Source organism: Gopherus flavomarginatus, chromosome 2 (assembly GCF_025201925.1).
Source record: "Gopherus flavomarginatus isolate rGopFla2 chromosome 2, rGopFla2.mat.asm, whole genome shotgun sequence".
NCBI classification, from domain to species: Eukaryota; Metazoa; Chordata; order Testudines; family Testudinidae; genus Gopherus; species Gopherus flavomarginatus.
This window is the reverse complement of record NC_066618.1, coordinates 251,057,798-251,071,904: the sequence shown is the minus strand read 5'-3', so window position 1 is coordinate 251,071,904 and position 14,107 is coordinate 251,057,798. Positions and strand designations below refer to the sequence as shown.

At 44.1% G+C, this 14,107-nt stretch overlaps 2 protein-coding genes across 7 annotated transcripts in view; one reads left to right on the top strand and one right to left on the bottom strand.

The window, feature by feature from the left end:
* RALYL (RALY RNA binding protein like) overlaps nt 1-14,107 on the bottom strand; it is a 656,676-nt gene that overhangs the window by 51,024 nt on the left and 591,545 nt on the right. For all 5 annotated transcript variants that reach the window (XM_050941248.1, XM_050941247.1, XM_050941250.1 and 2 more), the window contains one exon: nt 9,324-9,371. In XM_050941248.1, the coding sequence (XP_050797205.1) occupies nt 9,324-9,371 (48 nt within the window). The remainder of the gene's footprint in view (nt 1-9,323; nt 9,372-14,107) is intronic.
* The window catches only part of RBIS (ribosomal biogenesis factor), a 366,698-nt gene that overhangs the window by 306,588 nt on the left and 46,003 nt on the right, over nt 1-14,107 (top strand). The window lies entirely within an intron of this gene.

The following is a 14,107-nucleotide window of genomic DNA, read 5'->3' as shown; positions in this document are numbered from 1 at the left end:
TTCAAAAAACTCCCATTTAAGTAAATAAAAATACTCCCTAAGTCCCCACAATGGAGTGTTCCACAACTAAATTCCTTGAATCCTAAGCACAGTGGATCAATACCAATTCACAAATCCGTGCACAAGTCAGGGAACACGGGGAGAGAGATAAAAAGGTGACACAAAGCCTAGGAAACACATATAGAACATAAAAGCTGTGGGCTAGGGAGGGGATAAAAACCTGGAAGATCTAGGCAAAGGGATTTCACCATTTCATTTATATTAACTTGCCCCTTCTTGCAAGTCCCCTTGCAGCTCTGTGGTGATCAGTTTCTGGGGGTGGGAAGGAGCAGCAAGGGATGGTGATGAGTGGACACCAAAAGGTGGTCTGAGGTTTCCTGAGCACTGTAATGCCCGCAGGTAGAGCTTGGGGGCTAGCTTCTGCTGCTGCTGTTAGGGGAGCCAGGTTGCCAAGGGCTTAGAGGGAGATAAAGGGAGTGGTCAGGAGGTGGAATGGAGGTATAATTTACAAATAGTCCTGGTCTCTGGTGGATCTCAGCATATATATACGTTCTTTGTGCTGAACTTCCTTCCTGTTACTCTGGGACGTGAACACCAAATCCGATGGAACACTGAGGAGGAAAATCTGCTAATAAAAACTCAATTTTCAGTCAACTTTGCAGAAATAGCAGGAAAAGAAATTTGCTGTTTGTGCAGTGCGGCTATATAGTCCCTTCAAACTTCAGTGATATCTAATAATAATATTTATATAGTGCTTCATTTTCAGAGCAACCCTGACACATCTCCTGTGACTGAGTTAGGTAAATATGGGGAAAAAGAGGCACAGAAAGAATAAGGACTTACTCTGTGTCAAATATCAAATCAGAACCAGACCCAGAATTAGAACTCAGGTCTCCCAGGAGATATCAGACCCACTTCCACAAACCTCAACCAGCTGCAGGAACTTCTGAGGCTGGGTAGGGACCTTCCTGCAGCAGGGGGAGGCACTCAGAGGTGGGTCTGATCTCCCTCCACAGAACTGCTATGCAAAGGAAGGACAAGTCAGTCTTGTTTGTTTGTTTGGTGGTTTGAAGGACCATGTGCTGTGGCTGGCAGTTGGAGGCCGTGAGCTTCAAAGGAAGGTTTGAAAGCTCCAAGTCTCTGGTAATTGGCTGAGCCTTAATCAGTAGGCGGGGCATTAACTCAGGCCAGGGCTTTATAAAGCCGCGCACAAGAGACCAGGGAGTTTGCAAACAGGAGCTGCTAACAGGGAGTTTTGCAAGGGAGTTCTCCAGGTGAAGGAGGAGCAAATACAGCATCTGTGGGGTAAGTGATTGTCTGTAGTGTGTGTATGTGTTTGGGGGTTACTTGCTGTGTGCTGTGTGCTGAGCTTGTGTTTGTCAGTCTGTTTGTTTGTGTGGTGGTTTGAAGGACCGTGTGCTGTGGCTGGCAGTTGGAGGCTGTGAGCTTCAAAGGAAGGTTTGAAAGCTTGAAGTCTCTGGTAATTGGCTGAGCCTTAATCAGTAGGCGGGGCATTAACTCAGGCCAGGGCTTTATAAAGCCGCGCATAAGCGACCAGGGGCTGCTAACGGAGTTTTGCAAAGTTTTGCAAGGGAGTTTGGAAGGGGAGTGGGAAGGGAGGGGGGGTCCCTTGTCGGTCCTCCCTGTTCCTCTGTAGTCCCCTTCAAATCTATAAACCAAACCATATTCTAAAACCCCTTTCTTTAAACCACCCTTTCATTAACTAGGAGACAATGCAGGCAGAAACCCAGCAGCAGAGTGGGGCTATCCAGTTTATTGCACTGTGTAGCATGTACGATTACCTGCCCTGTGGGCGGGTGGTGTATGTGTGCAGTCGGTGCAAGGAACTCTTGGCCCTCAGAGACCACGTATGGACTTTGGAGGCCAGGGTGGAGGAACTGGAGAAGCTAAGGGAGGCAGAGAGGTACATTGATGAGGCTTTCCAGGACACTGTAGAATTGTCCCACCTCCGCTCAGACAGCCTCTGTGCTGTTGAGGAGGAAGAAAGGCCCAGGGAAGCAGAGCAGTCAATGGGAGCAGAGGGAAACCTTCCCATAGTTGGGACCCTCCTTTCAGATGGTGCTGGGGTTGCCTCTCGCACTGAGGTTACCTCTCCAGGGGAGGGAACTCCAGTTGCTAAGAAAAGGCAGGTGTTAGTAATGGGAGATTCAATCATTAGAAACATAGATAGCTGGGTTTGTGATGACCGGGAGAACCGTATGGTGACTTGCCTGCCTGGTGCGAAGGTTGTGGATCTCTCGAGGCATCTAGACAGACCTATGTGTAGTACTGGGGAGGAGCCGATGGTCATGGTACATGTAGGTACCAATGACATAGGGAAGGGTAGGAGGGATGTCCTGAAAGGCAAATTTAGGCTGCTAGGGAAGAGACTGAAATCCAGGACCTCTATGGCAGCATTCTCAGAAAGGCTCCCAGTTCCACGCACAGGGCCAGGTAGGCAGGCAGAGCTTCAGAGTCTCCATGCGTGGATGAGACAATGGTGTAGAGAGGAGGGGTTTACGTTCATTAGGAACTGGGGAAACTTTTGGGATGGAGGGAGCCTATACAGGAGAGCTGGGATCCACCTAAACCAAAGTGGAACCAGACTGCTGGCACTAAACATTAAAAAGGTTGTAGAGCAGTTTTTAAACTAGGAGATGGGGGAAAGACGACTGCTGCAGAGGAGCATGTGGATCGGACACAGACTTCTCTTAGGGGAGAGTCTGATGATAGGGAATCTCCAGGTTATAGTCAGGAACAGAGGATGGAAGAGGATAATGTAAGGGCCGGATCAGATGATAAACAGTCACATAAAAAAGAATCTGGCACATCAGAAAAGGGCAGACAAATAAAGAGTGACCAGTTTTTAAAGTGCTTGTACACAAATGCTAGAAGTCTAAATAATAAGATGGGTGAACTAGAGTGCCTTGTGATAAAGGAGAATATTGACATAATAGGCATCACAGAAACCTGGTGGACTGAGAGCAATCAGTGGGACACAATCATTCCGGGGTACAAAATATATCAGAAGGACAGAACAGGTCATGCAGGGGGAGGAGCGGCACTATATGTGAAAGAAAATGTAGATTCAAATGAAGTAAAAATCTTAAGCGAATCCACATGTTCCATAGAATCGCTATGGATAGAAATGTCATGCTCTAATAAAAATATTATCGACCACCTGACCAGGACAGTAATAGTGATGATGAAATGCTAAGGGAAATTAGAGAGGCTATCAAAATTAAGAACCCAATAATAGTGGGGGATTTCAATTATCCCCATATTGACTGGGAACATTTCACTTCAGGACGAAATGCAGAGATAAAATTTCTCAATACTTTAAATGACTGCTTCATGGAGCAGCTGGTAGGGGAACCCACAAGGGACAGGCAACTCTAGATTTAATCCTGAGTGGAGCACAGGAGCTGGTCCACGAGGTAACTATAGCAGGACTGCTTGGAAATAGTGACCATAATACAATAGCATTCAACATCCCTGTGGGGGGAAGAACACCTCAACAGCCCAACACTGTGGCATTTAATTTCAAAAGAGGGAACTATACAAAAATGAGGGGGTTAGTTAAACAAAAGTTAAAAGGTACAGTGACTAAAGTGAAATCCCTGCAAGTTGCATGGGTCCTTTTTAAAGGCACCATAATAGAGGCCCAACTTCAATGTATACCCCAAATTAAGAAACACAGTAAAAGAACTAAAAAAGAGCCACCGTGGCTTAACAACCATGTAAAAGAAGCAGTGAGAGATAAAAAGACTTCCTTTAAAAAGTGGAAGTCAAATCCTAGTGAGGCAAATAAGCTGGCAGTGTTTGTGCTCCTTTCTAAGTGCAAGAGTGTAATAAGAAAAGCCAAAGAGGAGTTTGAAGAACAGCTAGCCAAAAACTCCAAAGGTAATAACGAAATTTATTTTAAGTACATCAGAAGCAGGAAGCCTGCTAAACAACCAGTGGGGCCCCTTGACGATCGAGATACAAAAAGAGCACTTAAAGACGATAAAGTCATTGCAGAGAAACTAAATGGATTCTTTGCTTCAGTCTTCACTGCTGAGGATGTTAGGGAGATTCCCAAACCTGAGCCGGCTTTTGTAGGTGACAAATCTGAGGAACTGTCACAGATTGGAGTGTCACTAGAGGAGGTTTTGGAATTAATTGATAAACTCAACATTAACAAGTCACCAGGACCAGATGGCATTCACCCAAGAGTTCTGAAAGAACTCAAATGTGAAGTTGCGGAACTATTAACTAAGGTTTGTAACCTGTCCTTTAAATTGGCTTCAGTACCCAATGACTGGAAGTTAGCTGATGTAATGCCAATATTTAAAAAGGACTCTAGATGTGATCCCGGCAATTACAGACCGGTAAGTCTAACGTCGGTACCGGGCAAATCAGTCGAAACAATAGTTAAGAATAAAATTGTCAGACACATAGAAAAACATAAACTGTCGAGCAATAGTCAACATGGTTTCTGTAAAGGGAAATCGTGTCTTCCTAATCTATTAGAGTTCTTTGAAGGGTCAACAAACATGTGGACAAGGGGGATCCAGTGGACACAGTGTACCTAGATTTCCAGAAAGCCTTTGACAAGGTCCCTCACCAAAGGCTCTTACGTAAATTAAGCTGTCATAGGATAAAAGGGAAGGTCCTTTCATGGACTGAGAACTGATTAAAAGACAGGGAACGAAGGGTAGGAATTAATGGTAAATTCTCAGAATGGAGAGGGGTAACTAGTGGTGTTCCTCAAGGGTCAGTCCTAGGACCAATTCTATTTAATTTATTCATAAATGATCTGGAGAAAGGGGTAAACAGTGAGGTGGCAAAGTTTGCAGAGGATACTAAACTACTCAAGATAGTTAAGACCAAAGCAGATTGTGAAGAACTTCAAAAAGATCTCACAAAACTAAGTGATTGGGCAACAAAATGGCAAATGAAATTGAATGTGGATAAATGTAAAGTAATGCACATTGGAAAAAATAACCCCAACTATACATACAATATGATGGGGGCTAATTTAGCTACAACGAGTCAGGAAAAAGATCTTGGCATCATCGTGGATAGTTCTCTGAAGATGTCCACGCAGTGCGCAGAGGCGGTCAAAAAAGCAAACAGGATGTTAGGAATCTTTAAAAAGGGGATAGAGAATAAGACTGAGAATATATTATTACCCTTATATAAATCCATGGTATGCCCACATGTCAAATACTGTGTACAGATGTGGTCTCCTCACCTCAAAAAAGATATTCTAGCACTAGAAAAGGTTCAGAAAAGGGCAACTAAAATGATTAGGGGTTTGGAGAGGGTCCCATATGAGGAAAGATTAAAGAGGCTAGGCCTCTTCAACTTGTAAAAGAGGAGACTAAGGGGGGGATATGATAGAGGTATACAAAATAATGAGTGATGTGGAGAAAGTGGATAAGGAAAAGTTATTTACATATTCCCATAATACAAGAACTAGAGGTCACCAAATGAAATTAATAGGTAGCAGGTTTAAAACAAATAAAAGGAAGTTCTTCACACAGTGCACAGTCAACTTGGGGAACTCCTCACCTGAGGAGGTTGTGAAGGCTGGGACTATAACAATGTTTAAAAGGGAACTGGATAAATTAATGGTGGCTAAGTCCATAAATGGCTATTAGCCAGGAAGGGTTAAGAATGGTGTCCCTAGCCTCTGTTAATCAGAGGATGGAGATGGATGGCAGGAGAGAGATTACTTGATCATTGCCTATTAGGTTCACTCCCTCTGGGGCACCTGGCATTGGCCACTGTCGGTAGACAGATACTGGGCTAGATGGACCTTTGGTCTGACCCGGTACGGCCATTCTTATGTTCTTATGTTATGTTAAGTCCTGTCCCTCCCCATCCCAGCAGAGACTCACAGCTGGGAGCCCCCTGGCTGGGGTGCTCCCCAAGTCAGGGGATATCGGACGCACCTCCACAAGTCTCCTCCAGCTGCAGAACCTCCAGGGCTGGAGCTTCCTGCAGCAGGGAGAGGCACTTCGAGGTGGGTCTGATTTCCCCTTGAAAGAGAGCGGCTGTGCACGGGGAGGAAAAGTGCTTTCCCTTCTCAGCCCAGCCAGGACTTGCAACTAGGAAGCCCCCTGGCTGGAGCACTCCCAGAAGCAAGGAAGAGATCAGATTTCACGGGGAAGGACTTATTTCATGGTCTGTGACACATTTTTCACTGCCATGAAATTGGTAAGGCCCTAATTATAAATCATATGATTTGCCATATTGGATCCAACCAGTGCACCACTATCCTGATAGATGGTGACCAGTACACAAAGTTTCAACAGAGGTGTAAGATATCATGTAGTGGACTATTCTAGAATTACCTGTCCACATTGGAATTTTCTACCAAACCTCCAACAGTTAGAATTTGGGTGTGACACAGAGGCTTTTTGGCAAAGTATCCCCCCGTTCTTTGCAAACAACTCTCCCCTCAGACCTGACAAACTCACTACATTAAACATGTCTTGCAGGACATTTATCCATAAAGATTAAGGTCTACAGAAAGCTAACTTGTCAAGATTCATAATCATTGTGAGATGTATGTATGGGTAATATTTAAGGAAGAATGTAATTATATTGAAATATGCTTTATGGACTTGGAGTAAAAGATAGTCACCAGAAGATCATATGTCCAGCTGATGGCCCATTCAAGGGAGTTGCCCTGCCCTGGTTAGCCGGTGATGTAATGCAAGGCTCAGTTGTCTAACTTTGCTTCATCCCAAGACTATGAATGAAAAACAATCAGAGACAACCACAAAAAATCGAAACCCCTTGAAGGCAAAAGAAGGAACATTACACCAGACAACCACGCTATGAATAAAGATAAAAGACTCTTTTGGTATCACAAAGGGTGGAGAAAGGCACCCTGTATCCTTTCACTGAGAACACATCTTGGGGAGCAGAGATGTTCTCATGAAAAATTGGCTCCTGGCTCCTGTGAAGCTGGCCAGCTCTGTAACAGACTGAACTTTGTAATGGAAAACCTATTATTAGATAAGAAAGGTAACTCTTAATAAGAGTAGACACAGCTTTGCTTTTTATGATTTTGTTTTGTATCATAACCATTTGTTTCCACCACTCGCTCTTGTTTCTAGTTAGCTCTCCATTCTTTCTTAAATATCCCTTTTATTAAAAGTGGTGATTGTTATACAGGAATGGGATTTAAGTTTAAACTGGAGTACACTGCTCCTCTGGGGGCAAAGGATCTGGAATTTCTGTGAGTAACCAGTGTCAGGGACTGGATACCACAGAGGAATGAATCAAAGGGATTTGAGTACACCGGTTGTTAACCTGCAAGGCAAAGGCCAGAGAAGAGCACTTTAGTGGCTAATAGCCTGGTTGTGTTGGAAAGCTAACTCCAGCCACCACAGGCAAGACCATAGACTGTTTCTTGTTCTTGTCTGAAGAGAAACAGTAAATAGGAGTGCCCAGTTCTACACCATGCTTTCTCTCTCGGCTACTCGCTATTTTGTATACCTCTATCACATTCCCCCTCATTCATTTTTTCTCTAAATTAAACACTCCCAATCTTTTCAATCTGTCTTCATATTTCATATTTCTTATCTCCAATCATTCTTGTTGCCTTTGTATTACACCTAGATTACTGAATCCTCTATCGAGTTGCAGAACTCACATAACTTTCATGCTTGGGGAGAATCAGTCACAAAAAAGTACTTTGTGAAATGCTTGTACCATCATAGCAACTCCAATCAAGAAATTCAGAGCAAGAAACCAGGGAATGTGAAAACACCACAAATTAACCTCTCTTAGGACAAGGTCACTATACTATTACCAGGGTCTATACTATTACCAGTGGGACTATGATGAAGTGCTGGCTCACAGTTCCAAATGTCCACCACCTTCAGTGCTGCCTGAGGTGTTAGAGTAATTGAGTAAGGCAGTATTTCCCAAACTTGGGATGCTGCTTGTGTAGGGAAAGCCTCTGGCAGGCCAGGCCGATTTGTTTACCTTCCCCATCCACAGATCCAGCCAATCACGGCTCCCACTGGCTGTGGTTCACTCTCTGGGCCAATGGGAGCTGCTGGAAGTGGCGTGGGTTGGGGGACGTACTGGCTGCCACTTCCAGCAGCTCCCATTGGCCTGCAGTGGCGAGCCGCGGTCAGTGGGAGCTGTGATCAGCCGGATTTGCGGACGTGGCAGGTAAACAAACCAGCCTGCCCCACCAGGGGCTTTCCTGACACAAGCGGCATCCCAAGTTTGGGAAACACTGGAGTAAGGGATGCAAAACAAATGGCCACAAAGGAACCAGCACAGTTGGCCTATTGGATGAAAATGTCTTTGTTTCTAAAATGCTTCCAAGTATAGATTTACAGGACACATTATCCCTTCATTTGTTTTCTCCCTAAAATTTCAGGGCCCAATTCTGTTCCTGCTTTGTTCCCTTTGCCCTGAATAAAGGGGTTCCCCTGCCGGCATAGTGATGGCAGAGCAGTCCCACGCTACCCTCCTGTGCAGCCGCAGTGTAGGCATGTGCTGGAGGCAGGCTTATGAACAGGAGGGAAGAGGTATAGTGAAAGAGCACGAAAGGCAGCTATGCGAGGTAGCACGTGAGGTAACACTTGGTACTGCTCGGACTCACACCAAGGGATGGGAAGACCCTGGATCAAGAAAGAATTTGGAGGGAACAAAGGTGGCATTAAGACCTCCTCACTCACTGTTGGTCTGTTCTTCGTGCAAGGTGCTGTAAAAAAATGGCCCTCCTCTGTTCTGCATACCCTATCTGAAACTATACTGCTGCAATTGCCACAAAATAGTGTATGCAAATAATTACATGATAGCAGATCTCTTCAGCTTTCTAGAGAGAGGCCTGAAAGAACACATTTCTCAGGAGACATTTCATAAATATAAACATCAAGGCAAACACTTTTTCAAACTCTCATACTTAAAGAACGTCCACATCTACAATGTATCCCAGAGAAATCATATTGGGGAGAACTCTGCAGGGATAAGAAACCACAGGCTTTTCTTTTTATATCCTTTAATTTTTCAGTAAAGGAAAAGCTCAAAAAAAGGGCTTTCAGAGAGTCAGGACACCAACAGAACTGCTTAACATGAAAAAATGGGAGGACATGGGGAGTGGGGGGATGAATCTTCAAAGTTTTCTGTAAATCTCATCCTAAATTGAGTTTATTCCTAGAGTTTTTCCCTCAATATGCAATAAAGATAATTAAATATGAATATTGCGTAAAATTAAAACCAAAACCCTCTCTAAGTTAATTATGTGACAGCATTATAAATAAATAGTGAAAACTGTGTAGGATCTGTAGAAATAAAACCGCACATACCGATTGTAGAAATCATCTCTGTAGTAATCATAATCAAAGACATAACCTCTGCAGAAAGAACACAAACAGCAGTTATGAACTCGCATACAGAAAAATTATTTTCATTAAAATATTTGTGGTATTATTGTAATACTAATTTATTTTCACAGTTAAAAACGTTTGAACACTGTTTCCAGCCACCCAAATTTATATAATTGTTAATGCATTAAAAGGATTTAGCAAGATCATTTCTAAATCTGATATGATGCCATTTTGCATACTACCATGCTATTGTAGATTTGTGAATGTGAATTATTAACAGCCCCTGCACATAGCAATGAAAGAAGCTGGCAGCACATATGGAAAGAAATTAATACAGCATAACAACTCTGTGATTAGATGATTATTAGAATAATTCTTAGGGCTCAAATGAGGCAAGGACTCCAAATCTGTGGCCTTCCTCTTCCCTCTTTCTGTGTCCATCTAGGTTATCCATTGTCCTGGGAAAGTCAGAAAACAAGTGCAAGAGTAAAAAATGCCTGTAAATTAAGAACAACAGGCAAGGGATGAAAACATTTGACCCATGAGAACATGAGATGGTAGGACTGTTGCTGTCTGACTCTTCTAACTGAAAAAACCCTGAACATATACAAGGAGAAAGAGAAGCAATTCTAGAAAAACAGATGACATATCTTACAAACACTAACTTCTCCCTGAGGTTTGTTTTCATGCCGTTCCTTTAGGTTTTGAAAGGGAAATACATGCCACTTTGAGAGACATGGGAAGAAACTGTCTGGAGGCATAATGACTAAGGAGACATCCAGGGAAATAAATGCAGGTGGGAACTGGAGAGGCCTAGAGAACAACCATGTTTGAGATGGGAAGTGCAAAGTCAATTTAACATGGTCAATCCTGAATATCCCAGTCACAATAATCACCTCTTGCCACTGTAGCAAGTGTCAGTAATGAAGTCTATCAGAGTGGCCAGAAAAAAGAAGACCGAGGAGCTGGTAAAAGGTCTGCACACAACAAAATGAGCTGCAGGGGATTTTTTACTCTCCCAGCTACTGCAGGTAGTCGTCAAGGTCAGGGAAGACAAAGCATACATTGCTTCAGCTGCCTGAGAGGATAAACTATTGCAAGTAAGTGGGGGTGAATCTTGTTATGAAGTGAGCCAGGACAGTAGGAATAAAAGGGAAGAAGATACAGAAATTATCAAAGGAAAAAATAGAAGATTTAGACAAGAAACTAGAAAAGAAAAAGGAGAGTGGGCGGGATTTAGAAATGATGAAGAAATAGAAGAAAATGTGTGCAGAAAAAACAACACTGGAAACACAACAGTAGGTGTTTTACAAGGGATGGCTCTTCCCCATGTAGGATGTGTTTTGGAAAATCTTTGTTTGCAGAGCTGATCAGAAAAAAAAAGTCTGCTTAGAAGTCTTGATTTGCTCTGGGTTTCCCATCCAGGGACTCTGGGCCTTGTGTGAAGCTGACTTTGTGCCAGCAGCCATGCAGATGTTGCAGATTTCATTGAACCAGACCTTGGAAGTAGCAGGCCTGACCGAGCTGATTGCGGATCCAGAACTGGCAAGCACTGACTGCAGTGATCTGCAGATCTGGCAAGCACTGATTGGAGTGGGGCCAGACATCCTGGGACTGAATCATAGAATCATAGAATGTCAGGGTTGGAAGGGACCTCAGGAGGTCATCTAGTCCAACCCCCTGCTCAAAGCAGGACCAATGCCCAACGAAATCATCCCAGCCAGGGCTTTGTCAAGCCTGACCTTAAAAACCTCTAAGGAAGGAGATTCCACCACCTCCCTAGGTACCCATTCCAGTGCTTCACCAGCCTCTTAGTGAAAAAGCTTTTCCTAATATCCAACCTAAACCTCCCCCACTGCAACTTGAGACCATTACTCCTTGTTCTGTCATCTGCCACCACTGACAAGAGTCTAGATCCATCCTCTTTGGAACCCCCTTTCAAGTATTTGAAAGCAGCTATCAAATCCCCCCTCATTCTTCTCTTCTGCAGACTAAACAATCCCAGTTCCCTCAGCCTCTTCTCATAAGTCATGTGCTCCAGCCCCCTAATAATTTTTGTTGCCCTCCACTGGACTCTTTCCAATTTTTCCACATCCTTCTTGTAATGTGGGGCCCAAATTGGACACAGTACTCCAGATGAGGCCTCACCAATGTCGAATAGAGGGGAATGATCACATCCCTCGATCTGCTGGCAATGCCCCTACTTATACAGCCCAAAATGCCGTCAGCCTTCTTGGCAACAAGGGCACACTTCTGACTCATATCCAGCTTCTCATCCACTGTAACCCTTAGGTCCTTTTCTGCAGAACTGCTTCCTAGCCATTCGGTCCCTAGTCTGTAACAGTGAATGGGATTCTTCCGTCCTAAGTGCAGGACTCTGCACTTGTCCATGTTGAACCTCATCAGGTTTCTTTTGGTCCAGTCCTCTAATTTGTCTGAAGCAGACAGGCTGAACAGAACCACCACTTGGCACCCATTTGACAACTCCTGAGTTTAATCACAAGTGAGTTTAGGTGGGCGAGGCTTGTTTTGTGAATAAAAAATTCTGAACCCCAACAAATTGGTTAATTAATAAGGGAGACTTGGGGGTTACCCATGCTCCTCAGACACCCTTTAGGTTTTATAATTTCATTTTATTATATAAATAGATGGTTATCTTGTTTCCCCCCAAATAAAAAGTATCTGTGGTTTCATATTCCTAAAGACTCCTGGTGAGTGCTTGTGAATGGGAAAGAAACAACTATAAAGATGATGGGTGTGTGTGTGGTTTATATTCCTAAAACCTGGGAGTGGCTAAGTTTTTAGATGAGGGCTCCATCCCAACATTTTAGATAGGATCCTTAGACATATTATTGTACCTGGTCCTTGTTACTGCTAATGACCTAGCAAAGGGCTAGACTCCATCCTCCCCTGCTCCCTTTTGCCACTGAAAAGGGGGATAATGGCAGAAGGAGGAGGAGGAAACAAAGAGGGGAAATAAAATGAAAGCCTGAAACAATGAAAACCAAACCCCAAAACATGCCAGGAGCTCATGCCATGAATTATTCACTCAACCCTAAGGAAAGACCATACACGAGGACTCCACAGTTCCCTTGTGCAACACAGGGCCAAGTTCCAAGGAGTCTCTTTCTGTGAGGCAGCTATAGGCCAGGGGAGAGAGGGTGTGTGGTGAAGACTGAGGCTCCGTGAGGAGAATTTGTGTGCTGGCCAAAAGCCCCATAAAAAGGAGAGCTCAGCAAGCCACAGCAGTGGCCATAATCTAACTGTAAAAGTGCCTCACAACCTGAATATGGATTGAGGGTAGATTTCCTTCTCCCTAGCCCTTGTGATGGCTTTCTGTGCAAATTTATTCAGGCTTTGTACAGAGACCCAGGCCCCACCTTTTACCCATTGTTAGGCAAAACAGCAGCTGTTGGTTTTGCTCCTGAACACCAAGATGTTATCCTTATTTACAATACAGCTAATGCATACACTGTTAAGATGTTTTTCAAGTACTTTGCTGTGGGTAGGGACCATATTGTTTAAGCTCTCTTTTGCAATTAAAGCAAACTACTCTGTAAGGCCTTGGACTAGGTTTTCTAAATGTAACCACCATCTTTTATTTTGTCTTTCAGTCTCTAGCCATTCTACAAGATTAAGGGCACATGGAAATCAGAGGTAGAAAAGCTATTGTTTTATTTACATCCATTCTCTAGCACAGGGTTTCTCAAACAGGGGTTGCCGCTTGTGTAGGGAAAGCCCCTGGCTGGCCGGGCCAGTGTGTTTACCTGCCCGGCCAGGTCCGGCCAATCATGGCTCCCACTGGCCGCGGATCACTGCTCTGGGCCAATGGGAGCTGCTGGAAGTGGTGGCTAGTAAGTCCCTCGGCCCGCGCCACTTCCAGCAGCTCTCATTGGCCTGGAGCAGCAATCCATGGCCAGTGGGAGCCGCGATCGGCCGGATCTGCGAACGGGGCAGGTAAACACACTGGCCCGGCCCGCCAGGGGCTTTCCCTACACAAGCAGTGACCCCTGTTTGAGAAACCCTGCTCCAGCATAACATTTTTAATTGACTACATGATTAACAGCTAAAATAAGTCTGAAATTAATATTTAATTGCATTGTGGTTTTATGTGGAGGACAAAAGATAATTTAATGAGAGAGAGAGAAAGAGAGGGGAAAAAGGATAAATTTAATTTAAAAGGCCTGTCCAAAACATCATGAAAACCTGTCACTTGGGGTGAATTTAATTTACCTGCATAAAGACCAGATAACTAGGTTTTACATGGATGAAATGCAGTGGAGCTGATGTGGCAAAATCCACTCCCACAAACCAAGGCTAAGGCAAAGATTTGAATTTCTGCTCCCCTGAGGCAGTTGCTGCTCTAGAGTATGGGGATGGACTCATGGCTGCAGTCCCTCTGTACTGCTTGTGTGGGGTGTGATGGGTACTGACTTCTCAGAAATATAGAGTTTTTGGAGCTGGTCAGAAAATTTCCAATGGCACATCTCATCTATTGGAAAATATTGATTTGTCAAAATCCCCACATTTTGCAGGAACATCTTGATTTTATTGAATCTTCTACTGGAAACCCGGAAAAGGGACCTGCCAGGTTTCTTACCAACTTCCTTACCTCATGGGCTGCTGTAGAGCCCTGAAAGCCCTGGGAGCCCCAGCTCAAGCCAAGACTGTCAGAGATTCTGGTTTCTTGGTACCCTGCCAGGCAGGCAGCCAGAGGACTGGGAGCCTCATCAATTTCATTTGGAATATGCCAAAAGGGGAAT